The sequence below is a fragment of the Trichechus manatus genome, unplaced genomic scaffold (genome assembly GCF_000243295.1).
Source record: "Trichechus manatus latirostris isolate Lorelei unplaced genomic scaffold, TriManLat1.0 scaffold00057, whole genome shotgun sequence".
In the NCBI taxonomy this organism is placed as follows: Eukaryota; Metazoa; Chordata; class Mammalia; order Sirenia; family Trichechidae; genus Trichechus; species Trichechus manatus.
The window spans coordinates 10,251,183-10,275,787 of record NW_004443993.1 but is presented as its reverse complement, the minus strand read 5'-3'; the positions used below and the strand labels follow the sequence as shown (position 1 = coordinate 10,275,787).

Here is a 24,605-nt window from a genome sequence, read left to right as displayed (position 1 = left end):
AATCCTCACAACTGGACCCATAAGCAACATCATGATAAAGGGAAAAAAGATTGAAGTTGTCAAGGATTTCATTTTACTTGGATCCACAATCAACGCCCATGGAAGCAGCAGTCAAGAAATCAAATGACATATTGCATTGGGCAAATCTGCTGCCAAAGACCTCTTTAAAGTGTTAAAAAGCAAATACGTCACTTTGAGGACTAAGGTGCACTTGACCCAAGCCATGGTGTTTTTAGTCACCTCATATGCATGTGAAAGCTGGACAGTGAATAAAGAAGACGGAAGAAGAATTGTTGCCTTTGAATTATGGTGTTGGTGAAGAATATTGAATGTACCATGGACTGCCAGAAGAATGAATAAATCCGTCTCGGAAGAAGTACAGCCAGAATGCTCACGTACTTTGGACATGTTATCAGGAGAGACCAGTCCCTGGAGAAGGGCCTCATGCTTGGTAAAGTGGAGGATCAGCGAAAAAGAGGAAGACCCTCAACCCGATGCAACAGTGGCTGCAATAGTGGGCTCAAATGTAGCAACAGTTGTGAGCGTGGCGCGGGACCGGGCAGCCTGTAGTTCTGCTGTGCACCGGGAAGCGACTCCATGGCACCTAAAAACAGCAAGCCTCCTAAACTGTGAGAAAATAAATTTCTGTTAACTCCACCCACTTGGTGGTATTTGTGTTACAGCAGCACCAGATAACTAAGAAACAGCCCCCCCAACCAGGGCCAGATCCTGGAAGGCCTTATCAGTTCCCTCGGTCGTTGTTGGCAGGAGTTAACAGAAGGAATATTTGTCTATTATTCAAAGATTCCCTCTGTTACCCCCTGGCATTCGATGGTCTTTCTCAGAACGGGAGAAATGGATGCCTATATCGCTGGAGTTTAGGGACATTACAGGCAACATATTAGGGGCAGTGGTGGTTCAGTGGTAGGATTCTCGTCTTCCATGCGCTTCATGCGTAGCCACCACCCATCTGACGGTGCAGGTTTGTGTGTTGCTGTGATGCTGAACTGGGCTCAACAGAGCTTCCAGCCTAAGAATAGGAAGAAAGGCCTGGAGATCCACTTCCGAAAATCAGCCAGTTACAACCCTATGGATCACAACGGTCTGATCTGCATCCAATCATGGGGATGGCGCAGGACCAGCAGTTGCCGCGAGTCAGATGTCGACTTGACGGCAGGTAACGGCAACAACGCAGGTGACATTCCACCCACTCGAGGGCTCGCCTGAAGAGCACCTTGCAAGACAAAGGGGGACGGACTGCCAGTAGAGTCTGATAAAGCTTTTAATATTTAGAAGTTTGGGCACTTAATTCTGTGATCTAGGCTCCTCCCCGTCCAGCAGCTGGCAGCTGGTGATGATGATGGGAACCTTGGCCTTGACGGTGGTCAGGGACCAGGGCAGGTGGACGGTGATGACCAGCTCGTACTGCGTGCTCATGATCTCGTTGTTCTGCTGGCTGCTACCGCTGCTCAGCGACAGCACCAGGGGCAAGTGGAAGGTGCTGACGACCTTGGTGGTGTTGAAGGGCGAGATGTGGGTGTTGGCCTCCTGGCGCAGCAGCTCACTGCTGTCCATGCGCGTCCGCAGCTCGGTCTTGGGCGTGAAGCCCTGGTATTGCACATGGGCATAGAGGGCGAAGAGGACCGTCTTGATGCACTTGCCGGTCTGGTTGTTGATCTCGGTCGTGAAAATGACTCTGTCTCCCGGCGTGAAGATGTTCTTTTCCATATAGATTTGCAGGTGGACAGTGCCCTGGCTGCAGCAGTTGTAAGACACCCTCTTCTCAGCCTCCACCAGCAGAGGGTTCTAGAAGAGAGAGGAACGGAAAACCGTGAGGGATCACGGCCGTAAGATCCAGGCGCCTGCCTGCCATTCCACCATTATAGCTCCTCAAAGTCTCGAAGGGTTTGTTGTTGTTGCTGGGTGTGGTCAAGTTGATTCCAACTCATAGCGGCCCCGTGTAACAGAGTAGAACTGCCCTGTAGGGTTCTCTAGGCTGTGATCTTTACGGGAGCAGATCGCCAGGTCTTTCTCCCGTGGAGCCTCTGGATGGGTTCGAACCGCCAACCTTTCAGTGAGCAGCCAAGCACTTTCTGGTGGTTTAGGACTCGTATTAAGAGGTGGGAATCCCTGGGTGGCACAGATGGTGAACACGCTCAGCTGCTCACCAAAAGGCTGGATGTCTGAGTCCACCCATAGGTGCCTTGGAAGAAAGGCCTGGCAATCTACTTCTGAAAAACCAGCCATTGAAAACCCTATGGAGCGCAGTTCTACTCTGACACACATGGGGTCGACATGTGTTGAAATTAACACCATGGCACCTAACAACAACAGCGACAAATATCAATAGCCAACTGCGGGTTGCAAATAAAGTCACATCTACAGTATATTTAATGTGTGGCGTGGGCATCATTTTGTTTTTTATTTATGGGTGACATTTTAAAATATGCTTGAACCCACTAAATTGCTTTTGCCACTCACTCATGGGGTGCGAGGCAGGGTTTGAGAAACGCTGCTTCAGGTCTGGTTTCTTTCCTCCTGGGGACCTGGAGCCGACCCTTGACCCCTCTGACCACTCCTCCCGCCCTCCGCCTCTTGTTCTTGCCCCTCTTTAGCTGCCCCCACCCCTGCGCCCCCCGTGCCCCCTCACAACTAATGGCGGGCAGTTTCATTGTAAATCTCTCCAGTCTTATTCGAAAATTCCTTGCATGCGTTAGGACCCCACAGGCAGCTGCCCTAACTCAAGAGGAAGTCAGCAGTTCTGCCCTGGTCCTGAAGGGGGTATCAGGAAGTACCAACAGTGGCCCCGCGGAGACCCCCACGCCTGGCCAGAGTGCCCTGATTCTCAAGAATGTTGGGGTGCAAACCCAATGTTGCTCAGTTCCTGGCTTTGGGAGTTTTTTGGAACCCATATTCCTTCGGCTCGTAAGAGACTTCATTGTTGTTGTAGGTGGCGGTGAGCCGATTCCGATTCTTGGTGACCCCATGTGGCAGAGAGTTTCCAAGGCTGAAGTCTTTATGGGAGCAGATTGCCAGGTCTTTCTCCTGCAGAGCTGCTGGGTGGGTTCGAACCGTCCGTCTTTCAGTTAGCAGATGAGCGCTTAACCGTTGTGCCACCAGGGCTCCTATATGAGGCTTTGCGGGGGAGAGTCATTCATTCAGCCAATATTTATTTAGCATGTGCTTGGTGCCAAGTTCACAGTCCCTGGGTTGTGCAAGCAATGAAGCAATGCGTGGTCATCTGCTAACCTAAAGGAGCCCTGGTGGCACAATGGGGAAGCGCTCGGCGGCTAACCAGAAGGTTGGCAGTTTGAACCCACCCAGTGTCTCCGTGGGAAGAAGCCCTGGCCATGTGCTCCTGTAAAGATTACAGCCTAGAAAGCCCTATGGGGCAGTTCTGCTCCATCACATGGGGTTGCATTGGGTTGGAACCGACTCGACGGCACCCAACGACAGCAATAACATGAGAAAACAGTCTGACACTTCCTCAAATTAGACACAGAGCTGCCATAACCCAAAACCAAACCCGTTGCCATTGAGTTGATTCTGACTCATAGCGACCCTATAGGACAGAGTAGAACTGCCCCATAGGGTTTCCAAGGAGCGGTTGGTGGATTCGAACTGCTGACCTTTTGGTTAGCAGCCGAGCTCTTAACCACTGCACCACCAGGGCTCCAGAGTTGCCATATGACCCAGCAGGTCTGCTCCTAGCTATCTACCCAAGAGAACAGAAAACAAATGCTCATCCAATGACTTGTACAGGAAAGTTCATAGCAACATGATTCACGATAGCCAAAAAGCAAACACAACCCAAATGTCCATCAGTGGGTGAATGGATGAACAAAAGTGGTCCATCCTACAATGGAATATTATTCAGCCAGAGAAAGGAATGAAGTTCTGATATAGCCTATCCTGTGGATGAACCTTGAAAGCATTATGCTGAGTGAACACCAGTCCCAAAAGGCCACATAGTGTATAAACCAAAAATCAAACCTGTTGCCGTGAGGTCAATTCTGACTTGTAGCAACTGGATAGGACAGAGTAGAACTGCCCCATAGGGTTTCCAAGGCTGTAATCTTTACGGAAGCAGACTGCCACATCTTTCTCCCACAGAGCTGCTGGTGGGTTCAAACCGCCAACCTTCTGGTTAGCAGCCAGCTACTTAACCACTGCGCCACCAGGGCTCCTTACGTAGTACATACTTCCATTTTTATGAAATGTCCGGAACAGGCAAATCCATAGAGACAGAAAGTGGATTAGTGGTTGCCTAGGGCTTGGAGTCCCTGAGTGGTGCAAATGGTTAATGCATAGCTGCTAACTGAAAGGTTGGAGGTTCGAGTCCACCCAGAGGTGCCTTGGAAGAAAGTACTAGCAATCTACTGCTAAAAAAAACAGCCATTGAAAACCCTATGGAGCTCAGTTCTACTCTGACACACATGGGGTCTCCATGAGTCGGAATTGACTAAACAAACTGTGCAAAGCCCTGGACTTCCATGAAGTGGACTCACTGGTTGTCCAACAGCCAGTTGGGCTCCTATTTCTATGCCTATATGACAGATGGGGAAACAGAGGCACCGAGAGGCAAAGTCACTTGCAAAAGATCACACAGTGGGTAACTAGGGGTGCCAGGATTTTAACCTGGCCTCAATAATTAAATGCCAGCCCTCTCAACCACCATGCTCTGCTGACAGAAGAGGCCCGGGGAGGGGAAGTGAGCTTGGTCATGGTGACCTTGGTCAACATTGGTCCACCCACATCTACACCTGGCCTCCGGAGGGGCCCCGAACACCTCTCTGCTCAGGCAAACAGAGACGACACAGCCCTTTTCTTCCCCTGGGACTGAGGCCCCCTTCACTGGCCTCTCGGGGGCACTATTTTTTTTTTTTTATATACTTCAATTTTTTTTTTATTGTACTTTATGCGAAGGTTTACAGAACAAATGGTTTCTCATGAAACAGTAGTACACATATTGTTTTATGACATTGGTTAACAACCCCACAACATGTCAACCCTCTAACTTCTCAACCTTTTTTTTTGGTGAAAATACACATAGCCAAAGATACACCATTTCAAAAATTTCTACATGCACAGTTCAGTGACATTGACTACGCTCTTCCAATTGTGCTGTTATTCTCACTTAAGATGAAGGCTTACAGAACAAAATAGTTTCTCATTTGACAGTTACTACAAATGTTGCCCTATGACAATGGTTAACAATCTCACAACACATCAACAATATCCTTACTCAACCTTGGGTTCCCTATCACCAGCTTCCTTGTCCCCTTCTGCCTTCTGGCCCTTGTCACTGGACTCCTGTACCTCATTAGTCTCATTTGGTTTTATGGGGCTGTCCACTCCCAGGCTGAACGGTGAACCTCGGAGATAACTTCACCACTGAGCTAAAAGGGTGTCTGGGGGCCATACTCTCGGGGTTTCTCCAGTCTCCTTTAAGCCAGTAAATCTGGTCTTTTTTTGTGAGTTAGAATTATGTTCTACATCCATCTCCAGCTCTGTCCAGAACCCTCTGTTGTGATCCTGGTCAGAGCAGTCAGTGGTGGTAACCGGGCACCATCTAGCTGTACTGGACTCAGTCCGGTGGAGGCCTTGGTAGCTGTGGACAATTAGTCCTTCAGACTAATCTTTTCCTTGTATCCTGTTCTCTTCATTCTCCCTTGCTCCCGAAGGGATGAGACCAGTGGAGTATCTTAGATGGCCGCTCACAGGCTTTCAAGATCCCAGACGCTACTCACCAAGGTAGAATGTGCAGCATTGTCTTTATAAGCTCTGTCATGCCAATTGAGCTAGATGTTCCCCGAGACCATGGTCCACAGGGGGCACTATTTCCATTGTCTAAGGGTCCAAAGCCCCTCAAGAGCCATCCAAGAATGTCCAGGCTCCTTTCTCACTGAGAGGTTTACAGCGAGACCTCCTCTAGGACCTGCTTACTATGAGGTGCCTCCCCCTCAACACCGCTGACCCAGGGCCCCGATCTTTCTCTGGGGTGGGGCCGTCCTGTGCACTGTAAGGTGTTGAGCAGCATCCCTGGCCTCCACCCACTCGGTGCCTGTAGCATCCCCCCTAGTCGTGACACCCATAAATGTCCCCAGATATTGCCAAGTGTCTCCTGGGGGCAGAATTGCCCCAGGTGAGGACCCCTGGGTCATGGGATTCCACTGACCCCCAAGAGACTCCCATAATCATCTGACCTACCCGACGTCCTAGGACGCTGCCCACATTTAAATCCACACGCTGAGTGGGGAGGAGAGAGAAGGGAAATCACAGGAGCTGGAGGGTCCCCCTGGTTTACACCGTCTGACCCATTGGGAACTTTTTCCCGTGTACAGTGTGAGCAGGGATCGAACTAAAGTTTTCCAAATAATTAACACAGGAATTCTCCCATGCAGCACTGCTGACATTGGGCTGGAACGTTCCCTGAGGTGGGGCCGTCCTGTGCACTGTAGGGTGTTGAGCAGCATCCCTGGCCTCCACCCTCTGGCTGTATCCCCTCCCAAGTTTTGACAACCACAAATGTCTCCGGACATTGCCAGTATTCCCCAGGGGGCAAAATTTCTCCCAGTATAGAACCACTACTGAGTTCCCACTCTGGTTTCTGACTCATCTTTTGTGAAATCGCTGGGCCTGGAGAGCTGCCAATACCTTTCTCTTCTTCCTAGTTGGGTCCTTCCTCGTCCCCTGCCTGCCCATGTCCCCCTTCCTCCTTGGGGCTTGGAGGATACTCCCCACTGCTGACCCACCCGCATCGATACCTGGAATGAGCTTTCTTTGCGGAAGTCCGAAGTCCCTTGAACCAATAAATACATCTTCTTCTTGGCTAAAATGAACTCCCGGCCCATGCAGGAAGCTTGTACGTAGTAGAAGATGTGGCCAATTTTGCTGGTGAAGGTAGAAGGAAGCCTGGGAGGTAAGTTGAAATGGAAATCAAAGGTGTGGCTGCCTGCACTTAACCAATTATCTGAAAGCAAAACACACCAACGATGCCATCAGAAGGTTCTAGAATCTCCTTCCTTCCTTCTTTTCTTTCTTAGGGCAATTTCTTAAATTCTTTCTTCCTTTATTTATTTATTGTTTTGATGGGGCATTGGGTTCCCAGCTTGTCCTATCTGTCCCTGAGCAAGGCTGAGTTATCTGTTTTTACCAGTCAACCAGTTGCCGTTGAGCTGATTTTGACTCATGGTGACCCCATGTGTGTCCGAGTAGAACTGCACTCCATAGGGTTTTCAGTGGCTGTGTTTTCAGAAATAGATCGCCAGGCCTTTCTTCCGAGGTGCCTCTAGGCGGACTCGAACTGCCAACTTTTCGATTAGCAGCCGAGCATTTTAACCGTCTGCACCCCCCAGGGAATCTGCTCTGCTTTTAGAGACATTTCATATTAGGCTTCAGCTGGGCTCGAGGGGTGAACGAGGCTGTTGGTGGTCACCCCAAACCTCTCAAGCTCTCAGGATTCAGTTGCACATTCAATTCAACAAGCATGTAGTAAGCACCTACTGTGTGCCAGGTGAAGTTTGAGCTGTATATACAGCAGTAAGCAGGACAGACAAAACTCCCTGCCCTCATGGAGCTTGGCCTTCAGTGCATGGTATACAGCAGGCCCTTAATAATTATTGAGCAACTGCTGAGGACTGGGGAGCATCCTCTAACACCACCTCAATTTCTCTGACCTCCTCCACTTTGTTTCCATTCTTGCATTTCTCTGAAACTCTCTTATTTGATTATAAGCTTACTGCCTGCCCCCTGACCCTATAGCAATCCCAAAGACACCAGTTTTGTTCACTGCTGCATCCCGCGTGGTGTTTGTACACACACAGTAGGTGCTCAATAAATGTTTCTAGATAAACGAGTGAGTCTGTTGCAGGATTCAGGCTTATGCTTTTGAGGGGAAATTCAGTTGCTTGGAAATATGGAAGGGTGATACGTAATGCTGGGGGTAGTATTTTGGTAAAAATTAGAACAGCTAACACTTATGGAGCACTTACTGTATGCTCAGCACTATTCTAAGCCCTTTACAGGCCATTAAATCATGAAGTCATTAAAATGACCTTACGAGGTAGGACCTCTTACTGTTCCCATTTTACAGATGGGTTAACTAGGACACAAAAGAGGTGACATGGTTCTGTTTGTTGACATTTGTCCCCCAGATGTCTGCATGGCTGCTGTCCCTCTCATCACTCAAATCTGTGCTCAGTTGTTAATCTCCTAGGAGAGGCCTTCCCTGACCACCCTATCTAAAATTAAAAAGTCTAAATTTAAACTTTGTTGAGCCAAGTGTTGGCCAGACCTGCTTGACGGAGGAATGTCTGGAAACATCCCCATGAAGACTTTGGACATAGTTCCCCAATGGTTTAGACTTCCTGATGTCTGTCCAGATGAAATATCTGACCCTGGTGGAATTGGAAAGGTCTTCCCCACGCTTCTGTCACAAGCCTCTTTCTCTGCTGATCACAGGAGCCCTAATTTTGTCTCCTTAGAGTTTCCCTGCTCAGAGGGAGATTTATCTGTAAAATAACTAGATTTCTTATGGGCCTCCCAAGGGCAGTCATTGGAATAAGCATAGCATTTTCCAAGGGGACTACTTTCAGTCCTCAGTTTGAACATCTAGGTTCTGGTCAGCTACTTGTGAAAGCCAGTCTTGTTATTTTTGTGTATCTGATGGTCATTGTTCTACATGGCTTCCCTCCTAGGGAACCACCAGGCCTCTGCCCATTTCTGATATTTGGAGGGGGGGGTGTTTGTTGATTGACTGTCAGATACGTTTACCTTCCAGACCCAGACTCCTATTATGGCTAGGGGTGGTGCCAGCCTCGTCCTTACCCTCCACTGGAAATGTCTTTGTCTTATGCACATAGTCTGCCTTGTTGTTGCAAATCACATCTCTGCTATAATCACGGGATGCCCCGGTTTCTTCATTCCACTCGACATAACCTCTTCCCACGAGCTCCACTTTCACTATGGGGTCTATCAGGGTGCTGTTCAGGGTTAGAATCACCTGCCCTTTGAGGCTGGAGCCGGCCAGGTAGATGGCATCCTCGGGCAGCACTAATTCAATGGACTTCACCACAGACATGGGGGGTTGGGGTTGTAGAGAAACATCCTCCCTCCTCCCCCATGTCACTGAGAGTCCTGGTTCCTTGGCCGAAGTGAGGTCACCCATCTGTGACATCACTCCAGCCAGGGTTCCGGAAAGAGGGATCCCAATGGCCAGGAGAGGAGGGAAGGCTATTTAAAATATCAACAACAACCTCACCTTTTTTTTTTTAAATAATTAATTTTGTTGTTGTTGTTGTGGAGAATATACACAGCAGAACATACACCAATTCAACAATTTTTACATGTATAATTCAGTGCCATTGATTACATTCTTGGAGCTATGCAACCATTCTCACCCTCCTTTTCCCAGTTGTTCTTCCCCAAGTAGCATAAACTCACTGCCCGCTAAGTTTCCTATCTATCACCTTTAATTTTAACCACTTAAAAACCTTTACTCAGTGTCATTCTTTTACTGCTCATCTACCACTCCCTGAAGTTATCATGCTCTTAAGTGATTTAACTAATTCTGACATTTCTTAGAATAACAATGTTGTTGTGTGCCGTTGAGTCGATTCTAACTCATAGCTCCCCCATATGACAGAGTAGAACTGCCCCATAGAGTTTCCTAGGCTGTAATCTTCACGGGAGCAGATCGCCGGCAGAGCCGCTGGTGGGTTTGAACCGCCAACCTTTCGTTTAGCAGCCGAGCGTTTTAATGTTGTGCCACCTGGGCTCCTTATTCAATATTACAAATTAAAACAATATTAGGAACATTTACCATTTGTAAGGGTCGGTGAAAGAGAGGAAGACCCTCAACGAGATGGACTGACAAAGTGGCTGCAAAAATGGGCTCAAGCATAGCAAGGATTGTGAGGATGGCACAGGACCGGGCAGTGTTTCGTTCAGTTGTATACAGGGTCACTATGAGTTGGAACTGATTTGATGGCACTTAATAACAACAGGAGCATTTAATCTGTATTTTACAAATAAGGAAACCGAGGGTCAGACATGGGAAGAGACCAGCCCAAGACCAAAATTCACAAGTCCCAGCAAACAAAAGGAGCCGTGGTGGCACTGTAGTTAAGCACTCGGCTGCTCACTGCAAGGTAGGCAGTTTGAACAGCCTTGGAAACCCTGTGGGGCAGCTCTACTCTGTCCTGTAGGGTCGCCATAAGTCAGAATCGACTTGACGGCGCCTAACAACAAGAACAGCCAACAAAAGAGACGCTGGGACCATGCTTTCAGGGGACGTCTAGGTCAATTGGCATAACAAAGCTTATTAAGAAAATGTTCTGCAACCTGCTTTGGTGAGTGGCATCTGGGGTCTTAAAAGCTAGCAAGCGGCCATCTAAGATGCATCAATTGATCTCAACCACCTGGAGTAGAGGAGAATGAAGAACACCAAAGACACAAGGGAAGTATTAGCCCAAGAGGCAGAAAGGGCCACGTAAACCAGAGACTTCATCAGCCTGGGACCAGAAGAACTAGATCGTGCCCAGCTACCATCAATGACTGCCCTGACAGGGAACACAACAGAGAGTCCCTGACAGAGAGGGAGCAAAGTGCAGAGCAGTACTCAAATTCTTGTAAGATGACCAGACTTAATGGTCTGACTGAGACTGGAGGAACCCCGGAAAGCATGGCCCCTGGATTCTCTATCAGCCCAGAACTAAAACAATTTCCAAGGCCAACTCTTTAGACAGGGATGGGACTGGACTGTGGGACATAAAGTGATACTCGTGAGGAGTGTGCCTCTTAGTTCAAGTAGATACAAGAGACTAAACGGGCAGCTTCTGTCCGGAGGTGAGATGGGAAAGCAGAGACGGTTAGGAGCTGGCTGAATGGACATGGAATCAGGGGTGGAAAGGAGGAGTGTGCTGTCACAGTATGGGGAGAGCAATTAGGGTCACATAACAATGTATGTATAAATTTTTGTATGGGAGACTAACTTGAAATGTAAACTTCATTTAAACTACAACAACAACAACAAAAAACTTCAAAAAAAAAAAAAAAAAAAGAGAGAGACCCTGGGTTGCATAGTTACGCGTTTGACTACTAGCCAAAAGGTTGGCAGTTCGAGCCCACCCTGAGGTGGGGAAGGCTGTTGTTTGGGTGAGGCAGCCACTTAGAGACTCACGTTACTTACTGGTTCATGAAATGGTAGGCTGACCCCTTTTTCCTAGGAAATAACAAAAATAAAACCCCACCACTTGTGTCCGGGGCTAAGGGGCCTCTTGGAAAATTCTCTGGTGAGGTAGGTATTATTAGCTCTGTTTATAGATGAAGAAAGAAAGGCCGTTGGGTGAGCTCGAAGGTATTTTCTGTCCTATCAGATGGTCCGCAAATGTGGTATGTGTACCTCTTGGAGTTCACACGTTGATTTTGTGTTGTACAGAATCGTTTTTATTTTTTTATTTGTAGGATTGTTATCACTTTTATTTTAATGGTTCTGTGTTTATTCTAGAGGTCCCTCGGTGTGCAAACAGTTGGCGCTCATCTACTAACCGAAAGGTTGGCAGTTTGAATCCTCCCAGTGGTGCTACAGAAGAAAGGCCTGGCCATCTGCTTCTGTAAAGATGACAGCCTAGGAAACCGTATGGGACAGTTCCACTCTATCCTATAGGGTCGCTATGCGTCGGAATCAACTCGAGGGCACACAACAACACCTAACCTAAAGGTTGGTGGTTCAGACCCACCCAGCAGCACTGGGGAAGAAAGGCCTGGCAATCTGCTTCTGTAAAGATTATAGCCAAGAAAACCCTATGGAGCAGTTCTACTCTAACACATAAGGTGGCCACGAGTCAGGGGCTGACTCAACGGCCGCTAACAATAACAACGTATTTATACCAGTCTGTATTAGAAAAAAGTATAGATGGCCAGTCCATCAAACCCGATGTGGCCTGAAGAGGTTCACAGCATCGTGTGCTCAACCTGGCCCTTGACTCCATCATGGAGCACAATCTCTCTGTGCTTCTGACATTTCTCTGTATGCGTGCGTCTCTCCCATCGGATGGGAAGCCTCTCCTGGGCAGGACATTGCCACAGTAAGCTGCGTCCACCAGTGTCTGCCTGACTCAGACAGGGGGTTCAATAAAGTTTGTTGAATGACTAAATGACCTTCTAGAGTGGATCTTTTTACAAAAGGGAAACCAAGGCCCCTTGCACCTGAGTGGGTATTCCTGGTGCCTGATTTGGACATGGGCCCGTGCCTAGTGGGAGGGACACAGCAGCTGAAGAGCTGCAAGGGAGTCTCCCCTCCAAAGACTCTGGCAACCGTCATTCATTGTCTTTGTCTTTGTTGTAACTTGCTGCATTTAATGTGATGTCTTTTGTGGATATTGATGTCTTGTCTCCTTAACTGGTTAGCAAGCTTCTTCCTGAAATGCCAACCGTGGTCTCTCTCTCTCTTATTTATTTCTCTTTTATTGCAGTAAAATGTATATAACAGAAAATTTACCATTTTAACCATTTTTAAAAAATTATCTAATGTTTCGTTGTTGTCGTTCGGAATGTATACAGCAAAACATACACCAACTCAATAATTTCTCCGTGTACAATTCAGTGATATTGATTGCATTCTTCAAGGGGTGCAACCATTCTCAGCCTCCTTTTCTGAGTTTTTCCTCCCCCATTAACAGGGACTCATTGGCCCCTAAGTTTCTTCTCTAACCTTTGGAGTTGCTGTTGTCCATTTGATACCATATGGATAGTTCGTTAAAAGCACAATGCTCATGGCAGACATTCTTTACTAATTAAGCTAAACTATTTTTGGTTTAAAGAAGACTTCAGGGGATAGATACTTTTGGGTTAAGGTTTAACGTTTTGACCATTTTGGAGTGTATAATGCAGTGGCATTAAATATGTTCACCATGTTGTGCGACCATCACCTCTATCTAGTTCCAGGTCTTTTTTTTACCATCCCAAACAGAAACTCTATACCCGTTAAACAATAACCCCCCATTGCCTCCTCTCCCTAGCCCTGGTAAATTCTATTCTACTGCCTGTCTCTATGAATTGGCCTATTCTAGATGATGCTGAGAGCTATGCCACTGGTATTTCAAATACTGTTAGGGTGACCCATGGTAGACAACCTTCAGCAGAGCTTCCAGACTAAGACTGGGAAGAATGGCCTGGTGATCTACTTCTGAAAATTAGCCAATGAAAACCTTACGGATAGCAACTGATCATAAAGATGGCGGAGAACTGGCCAACGTTTCTTTCTGTTACACGTAAGGTCACTGTGAGTGGGAGCCAACTTGACAGCAACAATCAACAACAACAGCAAAGATACCCCACCTGAGTGGAATTGTACAATCTTTGTCTTTCTGTGTCTGGTTTATTTCACCTGCCATGATGTCTTCAAGGTTTGCCCATGTTGTAGTATGTATCAGTGCTTCGCCGCTTTTGCTGGTTAACTAATACTCCGTTGTATGGATATACTGCATTTTGTTTATCCAATTACCCATTCACGGACACTTGGGTAGTTTGCACCTTTTGGCTATTGTGAATCATGCTGCTGTGAACATTGGTGTACGAGTACCTGCTTTTAATTCTCTTGGGTATATACCCAGGAGTAGAAGTGCTGGGTCATACATGGCACAGTGGTTAAAGTGCTCGGCTGCTAACTGAAAGGTTGGTGGTTTGAACCCACCCGCTGCTCTGTGGGAGAAAGATGGGATAATCCGCTTCCATAAAGATTACAGTCTTGGAAACTCTATGGGACAGTTCTTCTCTGTCCTGTATGGTCGCTAGGAGTCAGAATCAACTCGATGGCACACGTGAACAACATGGTAATTCTGGGGCCCTGGCTGGCGCAAATGGTTAAGTGTTTGACTACCAGCCAAACGATTGACAGTTCCAAACCACCCAGAGGTGCCTTGGAAGACGGTCCTGGCTATCTGCTTCGAAAAAGTCACAGCCTTGAAAACCCTATGGAACACAATTCTACTTGCACACGTGGGCTCGCCAGGAGTTGGAATCAACTTGATGGTAATTAACAACAAAAACAACGGTAATTCTATGTTTAACTTTTTGAAAACTGTCAAACCATTTCCCAGGTATAGTCTCTTATATGTGTTTACTAATTATTAACATGAGCAACCCTTCTGAGGCTAACCTCTCAAATGTCACCTACTCACAGAGGCCCATTGGTTCACCTCTCTAACTTTTTTGGAATGATTACAGAAATGGGACCTTACCTTGCTTCTCCTGAAGGACTTTTCTTCAGGGAAATCCAGACATCTCTCTCTACATTACTTAACTTCATATACTCAAGGGACCAGGGCTGGGCCTCCTACTCCAAAGTATACATGAAGAATTGTATTCCCTCCTTCGGCCATGTTGAGTTTTTGCAACACCAGGCATGAACAGGAAAATGCCAGGTTCCTGCAGCAAGTGTTCTTGATTTGGAAGCCCTACTTTAGACATGTTATCAGGAGGGACCAATCCCTGGAGAAGGACCTCATGCTTGGTAAGGTGGAAGGGTCAGTGAAAAAGAGGAAGACCCTCAATGAGATGGATTGACACAGTGGCTGCAACAGTGGGCTCAAACATAGCAATGAATGTGAGGACGGCGCAGGATTGGGCAGTGTTTTGTTCTGTTGCACAGAGAGTTGCTATGAGTTGGAACCAACTTGACAGCACCTAACAATAACGACTTGCCTCACAAACTCAGGTAGGCCTCCTTGATACCTGGTCACACTTGTGACATTGTCTATACACGGCTGATGGCTGAGGGTTCAGAAATGCATTCAGTACTACTGACCAAGACCTGAAATTGGAGAAAGTTAACCGCTGTATCTGCATCTAGACATCACGGTATTGGAGTGATTAGTCACCTATTGCTGCTGTAACAAATGACCACAAACGTAGTGGCTTAAAACAACTCAGATGTATTATCTTACAGCTCTGAAGGCCAGAAGTCTGAAATGGGTCTTAGGAGCTAAAATCAAAGTGTTGGCAGAGCTGTGTTACATCTGGAGATTCTAAGGGAGAATCCATTTCTTAGCACAAATGGTTAAGTGCTCGACTACTAGTCGAAAGTTTGAGGGTTAGAACCCACCCAGAGGCACCTTGGAAGACAGCCCTGGAGATCTGCTTTTGAAAGATCACAACCTCGAAAACTCTGTAGAGCAGTTCAACTCTGCGTATACAGGGTCGCTGAGTCAGAACTGACTCAACGGCAACTCATAACAGATGCTTCCCATATTCCTTGTCCTCTGGCAACGTCATTCCAACCTCTGCTCTGTCATCTCATTTCCTATGACTCTCTTGCCTCCCTTTTACAAGGACCCTTGTGAGGACACTTAGGGCCACCCAGATTCCGGGATACTCTCCCCATCTCAACACCCTTGATTTCATCCCATCTCCAAAGACCCTTTTGCCACGTTGTTAGGTGCTGTCGAGTCAATTTTGACTCATAGCAACCCTATAGGAAAGAGTAGAACTGTCCCATCGGGTTTTCAAGGCTGTAATCATTACAGGTCTTTTCTCCTGCGGAGCGGCTGGTGGGTTCAAATCGCCAGCCTTTCGGTTAGCAGCCAGTTGCTTAACCGTTGAGCCACCAGGGTTCCTTTTACCATGGAAGGTAACACATTCACAGGTCCCAGGGAGTACAAACTGGACATGGTTGGGGGCCATTATTCCACTGACCGCTTGGGGAAATGAGACCCGAAACACCAGGGCCAAGATAGAAGGGACTCGGCACAGGGCCAGAGGCAGCTCGTAACAAGCTAAGTCAAAGCTCATGCCTTCCTGCTCACGGGCCTCCTGTGGCATGCACTGCTCTCGGGAGAAAGACCAAAGTCCTCCGTGGCCTGCGAGGTCTTCCAGGGCACCCCGCTGGCCTCGTCCCCTCCCGCCCTCCCCTTTGCTCATTTCACCTTAACACCTCTCAGCCTTTTCTGGCCACTGAATTTGCCCTTCCCTCCTCGACCCATCTGTCCATAGCTTCTCATCTCAGATCTCAGCTCAAATGTCACCTACTCAGACAGGCCCACTCTCCACCCCGACCAGAATATCCTCCCTCCCTGCCACGTGGACGCCGGTCACTCGCCAGCCATTGTCCTGTCCTCTTAGCACGGGGTATTCGCTGAAATTATCTGCTTTACTCATTACTTCTTGCTGGACTCCCCAGACAGAATTCCCCCTCCCTGAGATCACTGACCGGGTCTGCCTTGCCCACCGCCCTCTGTCGAGCAACGCTCCCAGCCCCGAGCACCCTATCTGGCCGTTGTAGGTGTCCGGCATGGGTCACTGTGTGCCCGCCTGGACTGGTCAGAGCGGAGCAGGCAGGGCGGAGGGGGCAGGGCCGCCCTGCCCGCCTGGACAGCCCCAGAAGGCGGGAAAACGAGGCGGGAAAACCCAGCAAACAAGCCCTGCGGGTGGGTCGGTCGGGTGGGGAGTGCTGGCGGGCCTTGCTGCAAGGAAGTGGGGCTGGGGGCCATCAGACGGGCCATCGGGTGCAGGCGGTCTTGTGGGGGCCCCTCACAGCCTCCTGCAGTGTTTAGACATGATTTCGGCCTTCCTGGACCTACTGGTCAGTGCGTGTCCCAGGAGGTGGGCTGCGTGAACGGACTTAAGAGGTCAGGGGGTCCCTACCCTGGGGGATCCCTAGGCCTCGGGGGGTGGGGAAGGGGGGGTCAGGGGCTGCCACTTGGCCCGTTGCACGCTGGGCGCGCCCAGCAGAGCGCGCAGGGCTGGGCGGGTCCCGGCGGAGGGGGGTGGTGGACAGAGGCGGGGGCGGCCCCCCCCCCCTTTCTCGCTTCCCGCCACTGCGGCGGCCAATCACGACGCAGGCGCCCTCCCCAGGAGCGGCCTCCCGCGGCCCCGCAACTCCCTAACGCCGAGTTTTCGCGGGAAAAAAATCAGAGCGGCTGGCAGCGCGGCGGGCAGCGGTGGCCGTCCGCGCGCTCCGGGTCCCACGCAGTCCCACGCAAGCAGGTCCACACCACCCCTAGCTGGGCCAGGCGCGCAGGCAGGCGAACGGATCGGGCCAGCAGGCAAGGTGAGCTGCACGGTGGGCTTCGGGGCCAGCCCGGGCCGCGGGGCGCGCGCGGTGCACCAGGCTCGGGGACTTTGCAGAACTTTCCCGAGCGTCCAGGACGCGCGGCCAGCATGGGGCGCACGGGTGCCCGCGCTGGACTGCATGAGGTCCCGGGATCGGAGCCTCCTCCGGCCAGTCCTGGGAGTCGCCCCCGGTGACTCCAAGTCCGGCCGAGCGAGCGGAGCGTCCTGGGAGCCCGACGGGGGTCGCGCAGGCTGGGTGGGGGAGGGTCCGGCGAGCCGCGGGGGAGGATGTCAGGCTCCGCGCCTGCGCGCGGAGCACCCCGCGATTCAATTGTCGCGCCCGAGCCTGATTTCGCGCGCCCTCCGTTCCCCGGGCGCGTCTGGACCAATGGGGACCGAGTGGGGCGGGGCGGCCGGGCAAGGCGGAGCCAATAAACGAGGCATCTCAAGTGAAGGGGGCGGGACTTGGCAAGCTGGGCCCCCTTGGCCGGTCCCCGCGGTGGGGGTGGGCGTGGGCTCGCTGGCGCGGCCCGCGAGGGCCGGGGGAGAACGCTGTCTGGGTCCAGGGTCCTAGGAGCGCGAGCCGGCGCGCGGGAACCCGCCAGTGAGCCCGGCCGCCGCCGCCGGGTTGAGGTGAGTGGCGGAGCGCGCGGGGGCGGCCGGGACGGGGCGCCCGGTTGCCATGGCCACCGCGGGGCTGGGCGCGCACGCGCGGGGGGGTACTGGGGGGGTCCTGGGGCCAGCAGGTCTCGGGTGGCGGCCTTCCCCCCAGTCCCACTTCATTGAGTTCCCAGAGGACTTCGGAAGTTCTGACCCGTGCCGGACTTTTGAAAATTCCCTCTTCCGTAAATGTGAATTGGAGGAATGAATGAATGAACCAACTTGGCGGCTCGCTGTTCGGCTGGGCGCCCCTGGCCGGTCCACCTTCTCTGGACGTTGGTGTTTTCTTCTGTGCAAGGGGCTTGGGTGGGACTGGGTGGTCCGGGACCCCTTTGGTCTTCCCCTCACTTCCCCTCTCTGGCCGTTCATTAATACATTCACTCCTTAATTCCCTCAGCCCGGCCTTGCCCCAGGTCTAGCCATCTATGGGGCCTAGAGGGGGTGGGAGGGTGTTTTGGAAGTTTCCCGGTGCCCACCGACTGGACAAAAGCAACGCTGGCCCGAGTATGGCTTAGTGGCGGCGGAACTGACCGCCCCATGTCCTGCTTTTTCCCTCTCTCAGCCCCGACACCATGTGGATCCAAGTGCGTACCATGGACGGCAAGGAGGCCCACTCTGTTGACTCGCTGTCCAGGTTGACCAAGGTGGAGGAGCTGCGGCTGAAGATCCAGGAGCTCTTCCACGTGGAGCCGGGCCTGCAAAGGCTGTTCTACAGGGGCAAGCAGGTAAACCCGCCCTGCAGGCCGCCCGCTGCCCGGCACCTTTGTTCTCAGCCTGGTCCAGGCACCGCGCCTCACCCGCCACAAGCAGACACCTTCTCCCCCCCCATCCGGTCCGCTTCACGTCTCCCGGAAGGAGAAGTCCACAGAAACCTCAAATGCCGGCCAGGGAACAAAGGCCTGGCTTACAGATTGACACGCTGGGCTGGCAGTTGTAGGGTTGGGGCTTTTGATCACCTTTTTGTATTTTTTAAACTCGCGCTGAAAAGAATTTTCAGAGCCAGAAGTTGGAGGTGGCGGACAGGGTGCTGATGAATTTAGAGGAAAGATCTAGAATCATCACTCAGATTGGGCAGAAGGGACAGGGTTTTTCTTTAGAACACACACTTGCAGCCTGTACCTATTTAGCGTCTGGTCTCACGGGTTCTGTCTTCTAGAAATTTAGATTGGCTTACTCAAAGCGGTGCTTACAGATCAGGAATTTCCACCAGTCTGGGGCTGCTTTTTAGCTGGCTACCTGGCGATCTGCTCCCTTTAAGATTACAGCCTAGGAAACCCTATGGGGCAGTTCTACTCTGTCACATGGGGTCGCTACGAGTCGGAATTGACTCTGCAGCACCCAGCAACAACAACCCGGGGGATGGCGGCGTGCGCTCTCAGCAGGGGCCGCAGGGCCTGCTGGTCCCCTGTCTTGTTCTTTCCTTAGGCTCTGGTAGCATTTAAAATGGCCACTCCCGCTCTAACAGCTGCTCCCATTCCGGACACTTTGCCCAGGCCCCCTGGGGGTTTCTGTTGCTCCTGGTGTCTTCGGGGGGACAGCGGGGCGCACCGTGAGTGAGATATCCTGGATATGATAAGACAGCAGGGTGAAAAGTGTTGGTCTGGCTGCTGGAGCCATCTGGGAGTCGGATGGACCCTAGGGACAGGGGCGCAGATACGCACGGGCTGAAAAGTAGTCAATTGCGCGCCGTGGAGTCCCACTTCTGTTGTTGTGGCATCTCGCGCTGGTCACTGCTGCCATCTGGCGTCTGAATTGAAAAGCAAATGCAGGCGAGCTTGGCCCGGGTTTCTGGGGGGTGGGAGGATCCTGGGTGCTGACTTGAAGTGAGACGTGATGATTAATTTCTTGGGCTTGCGGTCCCCTGGGAAGCCTTCTTTAGCCTCCTTCCTGTAAACGAGGCGATGACTTGAACGCCTTAAGAATTTGCGTTAACCCGCCCTGCTGGTCCCGGGAACTTGAAGATTTGACTGCAGCCATGTGGCTTGTCAGTTCCGCCACTTTGGAGTTAGGTGTGGGGAGAAAGCCGGGCTGGGAGCAGAGTGGAGTTCCAGGCCTTGCTTTCTCCCTGCTCTTCCTCCTCATTCTCCTTCTTTTCTTCCTTCTCCACCTCCTTTTCCTTTTTATCCTCTTCCTCCTCCTCCTTCTCTTTGTCCTCTTTTCCCTCCTCCTCCTCCCCTCCTCCCTCATCTTCTCTGACAACAGCTCAGTTTTGTCCCGTACAAACTGATTTCTATTTACCACTCAGTCTGCTTATTCGGTGCAGGGGCCTGCAGTTAACAGATCGTTTTGGAAAGCCTGCTGTGTGTGGCCGCTAAGTTTGCTGTGTTCGTTTTCCAGGGCGGCTGGACCCAAACCCCACACACTGCAGGGCTTAAAACAACAGACATTTATGGTCTCAACGTTCTGGAGGCAGGAGTCCGAATTTGAGGTGTCGGCAGGCCGTGCCCCCCCCGATGCTCTGGGGGGGACCCTTTCTTTTGTCTTCTAGTCTTGGGTGGTCATGGGTGTCCCTCGCCTGGTGCAGGCATCATTATTCCGGTCTGGTGCTATCTTCACGTGCCTGTCTTCCTGCTGCATTTTCTGTCTTTTTTTGTCTTTTTTTGAGAAAGACAGAGGCCCCGTGATGTATTTCCGAAAAATCAGCCTGTGAAAACCCTATGGAGCACGGTTCTATTCTGCACACGTGGGGTGCCTATCGGTCGGGTTGACTCGACAGCAGCTGGGATTGGGCTGTTCCAATATGGTCTGATGTTAACTGGTTACATCTGCGGAGACCCTAGTTCCAAACAAGGTCACATTCACAGGTATCGGGGGTTAGGACTTAATTCACAGGTATCGGGGGTTCGGATTTAAACATACCGTTTTGGAGGATACAGTTCAACTCATAACAGATGGGTTAGACTTGAGCTCTTTCAACAAGGCAGCAAATCTTTTTGAGTGCCTTCTATATGCCAGCATTTTAATTTTTACATCTTCTGTCTTAACACCCCCCCATACTTACAAGAAAAATTTCAAACATACAGAAAAGTTGAAGGAAACATAAACACATGAACTCCCACCATCTAAATTTTAAACCAGTTCCCGTCAAGTTGACCACAACTCATGGTGACCCCATGTGTGTCAGAGAACTGGGCTCCATAGGCTTTTTTTTTTTTTTCTTTAAATTAATTTTATTTATTTTGTTGTTGAGAATATACACAGCAAAACGTACACCAGTTGAACAGTTTCTACGTGTCCCATTTATAACATTGATTCTCCATAGGCTTTTCAATGGGCTGGTTTTTCAGAAATAGATTGCAAGGTCTTTCTTCTGAGTGGGGCCCTGGTGGCACAGTGGTTAAGAGCTCAGGCTTCTGACCAAAAGGTTAGCAGTTCAAATCCACCAGCCATTCCTTGGAAACCCTATGGGGCAGTTTTACTCTGTCCTATAGGGTCACTATGAGTCGGAATCAACTCGACGGCAGTGGGTTTTCTTCCGAAGGCGGCTATGGATGGACTTGAACCGCCAACCTTTGAGTCAGCAGCTGAGTGCTTTAACTTCATGCCACCCAGGGTCCCTGGAGCCAGTATAACTGCCTTTTCCCCCCTTCCCTGATGTTCCTTCCCCACATGGCGGCTTTGTGCGGGCGCCTCCCAGTCCCTGTGGAGGCCCCGTGGCCTCCTCGTGTGAGGAATGTGGGGTTTCTGTTTCCCGGGTAAGAAAACCAAGCTCCAGAGCTGTGATGCAATCTCCCCAAGGCCGCCTGGCTCGGAAGCACCGCAGCCCTTCACAAGTGTGGACGGCGACAGGAGGGTGGGGACAGAGGCACAGAGCGGCATGTGGCGGCGGGTGAAGTCTCCACACACGTCGGATTAATAGCAGAGACAAAGCCGCCCGAATTCCAGCGGGTGGGATGTGAGTTGTTTTTACAGAATGTTCTAGAGAGTGTTCGCAATTTTTTAAAAGCGACATCGCACAGCAGTACGAGGACAGCAGCGCGGTTGTCTGGGAACATGAAGGAGAACATAGTTGAGTCTTTCTCTGGGATGTGGAGGGGTTCGTGGCAGTCCTGCCTCGGCCGAGGAGGCTGGCAGTTCTGTTGCTTGATTGGCGGAGATGCGGGGAGCCACGTGGGGGAAGGGACTTCAGGCAGGAGGCCCAGCCTGGGCAAAGGCGGGAGGCATCTGGCGCCTTTTTTTTTTGGCTGCCCATGGCAGTAACAATAGCTGTTATTTATGGCGTCTTTAATGAGCTCAGGTACAATGCTGTGCGCTGTACAGAATCTCAGGGCTGGCTGCGCTTCTCTGGCCAGTGCCTCGCTCTCTGCCTCCATGTTGTCGCCTCTCCCATGGGGCTGACTGAGGACCCGCCACATCGTGGGGCTGTGAGAGTTCAGTGTGGCGTGTACATGAAGGGCTGGGCCCGAGCCTGGCTCGCAGTGACGGCTCCGTAAGTCACTGAGCTGAGCTTCTCCCCCTCGGCACTGCTGACACGGGGGCTGGAGCCTTGTCTGCGGTGGGGCCGTCCTGTGCACTGTAGGGTGTTGAGCAGCATCCCCGGCCTCCACCCACTCACTGCCAGTAGCACCCCCTAGTTCTGACAACTATAAATGTCCCCAGACGTCACCTAGTGTTCCCAGGAGACAATCACCCTGGTTGAGAACTGCCGATTTAGGAGGTAGCTTACATTAGAAAAATAACTACATGGCCCACGCCTGCCCCATAGACCATGCTCAGGTCAGTCTGACAAGTCAGTTGAAGTGGTGGCCTTGGAATGGCTGTGTAAGGGTCAGATATGTCACAGCAGCACACCGAATGACCCTGCAGGACTGGCCTTCTCTGTGTGCCTGGAGCGGAGGGCCAGGCGGCATGAGGGAGGCGCTCGCGACCAGGGTCCTCACACTGTGGCCCTCCTTCCCCAAGCCAAGAGACAGCAAACTGTTTCTGTAAAGGGCCCAATAGGAAATATTTAAAAGAGCCCTGGTGGTTCAATGGTTAAGTGCTCTGCTGCTAACCCAAAGGTTCCAACCCACCCATTGACTTCATGGGAAAAAGACCTGGTGATCTGCTCCCATAAAGATTAACCAGAAAACCAAACCCACTACCATCGAGTCGATTCCGATTCATAGCAACTACGGCGTTGGAAACCCTCCGGGGCAGTTCTTCTCTGTCGTATAGGGTTGTTAACGAGTCAGAATCGACTTGACGGCACCTGACTAAGTAAATATTGTGGCCTTGCAGGCCGTACTGTCTCTGTCTGGACGACGCAACTCTGCCTTTGCAGGATGAAGTAGCCAACAACATGTAAACAAATGGCTGTGGCTGTGTGCCAATAAAACTTTATTTAGATCTGTCTTGCTTTCCACAGTTTGCCAATTACGCGTCAGTGCCTTGATCCAGGTGTTTCTGTTAGGAGCAGTACAAAAAACCCATTGCCGCCGAGTCGATTGCAGCTTGTAGCGACCCTGAAGGACAGAGTAGCAGAATATTCTTGAACGGGCCTCCTGGTATACTGTGTTACAAGAGCTTTTCTAGGGCAGCAGTTTCCAAACTGTTTGGTCTTGAGACCCCCCTTACACGCTTCAAGACAACTGAGGCCCCCAAAGTGCTTTGGTTCATGCGGCTTCTATTTATCAGTTTGTACCGTGTTAGAGATTTGTTCTTGGTGACGTGTGCCTTCGAGTTGATTTCTGATGCACAGTGGCCCCACCTCTGCCTGGTGACACAGCTGCTCCCCTGGTCCTGAGCTGGAAGCTGGCACTGGATCTCACTCGCTCTGGCCTGCCTGTGGTACCTGGCGTGGTCCTGGGCGCCTGGGAGGCTCGCTGTGCCCTGGGTGAACAGGAAGCCGAAAGAAGATGTTCCAGCTGCCATCGAGTCGACTCCGACCCCCAGCGACCCTATGCGTGTCACAGTAGAACTGTGCTCCGTAGGGTTTTCAGAAGTAGATTGCCAGGCCTTTCTTTTGAGGTGCCTCTGGGTGGACTCAAACCTCCAACCTTTCAGTTAGCAGCGAGGATGTCAGCGATTTGCACCACCCAGGGATTTCAGTAGGGGGAAATTAGGATATAGGAATTAATAGTGAGGGATGGGGCTAATGGATCAGAGAAGCTGTCCTGGGGTGGATAAGACTTGAACAAGAGCCTTGAAAAGTAAATGCATGTTGGGATTTTAGGTCTCCTTAGGTTTGTAAAGGAAATGCTGGTGGCACGATGGTTAAGAGCTATGATTGCTAACCAAAAGGTCGGCAGTTCAAATCCACCAGGCGCTCCTTGGAAACCCCGTGGGGCAGTTCTTCTCTGTGCTGTAGGGTCGCTGTGAGTTGGAATTGACTTGACGGCAACGGGTTTGTTTCTTGGTTTTTAGGTTTGTATAAGGGGCCCTAGTGGTGCAGTGGTTAAGTGCTTGGCTGCTAACCGAAAGATCGGTGGGTTGAACCCATCAACCACTCCGCAGGAGAAAGGTGTGGCAGTCTGCTTCCATAAAGACTACAGCCTTGGAAACCCTGTGGGGCAGTTCTGCTCTGTCCTGTAGGGTCACTATGAGTTAGAACTGACTCCACGGCAAAGAGTTTGGTTGGGTTTGGTTTAGGTCCTGCACTGTAGACATTTGGGGCTGGATCATTCTCTGGGGTGGGGTCATCCTGTGCACTGTAAGGTGTTGAGCAGCATCCCTGGTCTCCACCCACTTGGTGCCAGTAGCACCCCCAGTCATGACAACCACGGGTGTCCCCAGTCTTTGCCCAGTGTCCTCAGGGCAGAATTGCCCCCGACTGAGACTCAGTGACAGGGGCTGATTCTCTGTCATTGGGTATTTGCTGTAAGAAACAGCTGCAAACCACGTCATGTCCTAAGAAAATCTCCCCTGAAGCCCCACGTGTATCCTGGCACACAGCTGGGATGATGCTGTGTGTG

General features: G+C 50.8%; 2 protein-coding genes across 2 annotated transcripts in view; one reads left to right on the top strand and one right to left on the bottom strand.

Annotated features, from left to right (window-relative positions):
- Nucleotides 1-1,305: 1,305 nt before the first annotated feature.
- On the bottom strand, nucleotides 1,306-9,088 carry ARRDC5 (arrestin domain containing 5). Its single transcript, XM_004378633.3, has 3 exons — nucleotides 8,830-9,088; nucleotides 6,768-6,973; nucleotides 1,306-1,806 (listed from the first exon to the last, which is right to left on the bottom strand). The coding sequence occupies exons 1-3, from the start codon at nucleotides 9,080-9,082 to the stop codon at nucleotides 1,306-1,308; spliced, it is 960 nt and encodes a 319-aa protein (XP_004378690.1). The 5' UTR covers nucleotides 9,083-9,088.
- A 9,187-nt stretch (nucleotides 9,089-18,275) lies between these two features.
- Nucleotides 18,276-24,605, top strand: part of UHRF1 (ubiquitin like with PHD and ring finger domains 1) — a 41,919-nt gene continuing 35,589 nt past the window's right edge. Inside the window, exon 1 of the mRNA XM_004378440.3 lies at nucleotides 18,276-18,437. Within this exon, the coding sequence (XP_004378497.1) occupies nucleotides 18,285-18,437 (153 nt within the window). The 5' untranslated portion in view covers nucleotides 18,276-18,284. The remainder of the gene's footprint in view (nucleotides 18,438-24,605) is intronic.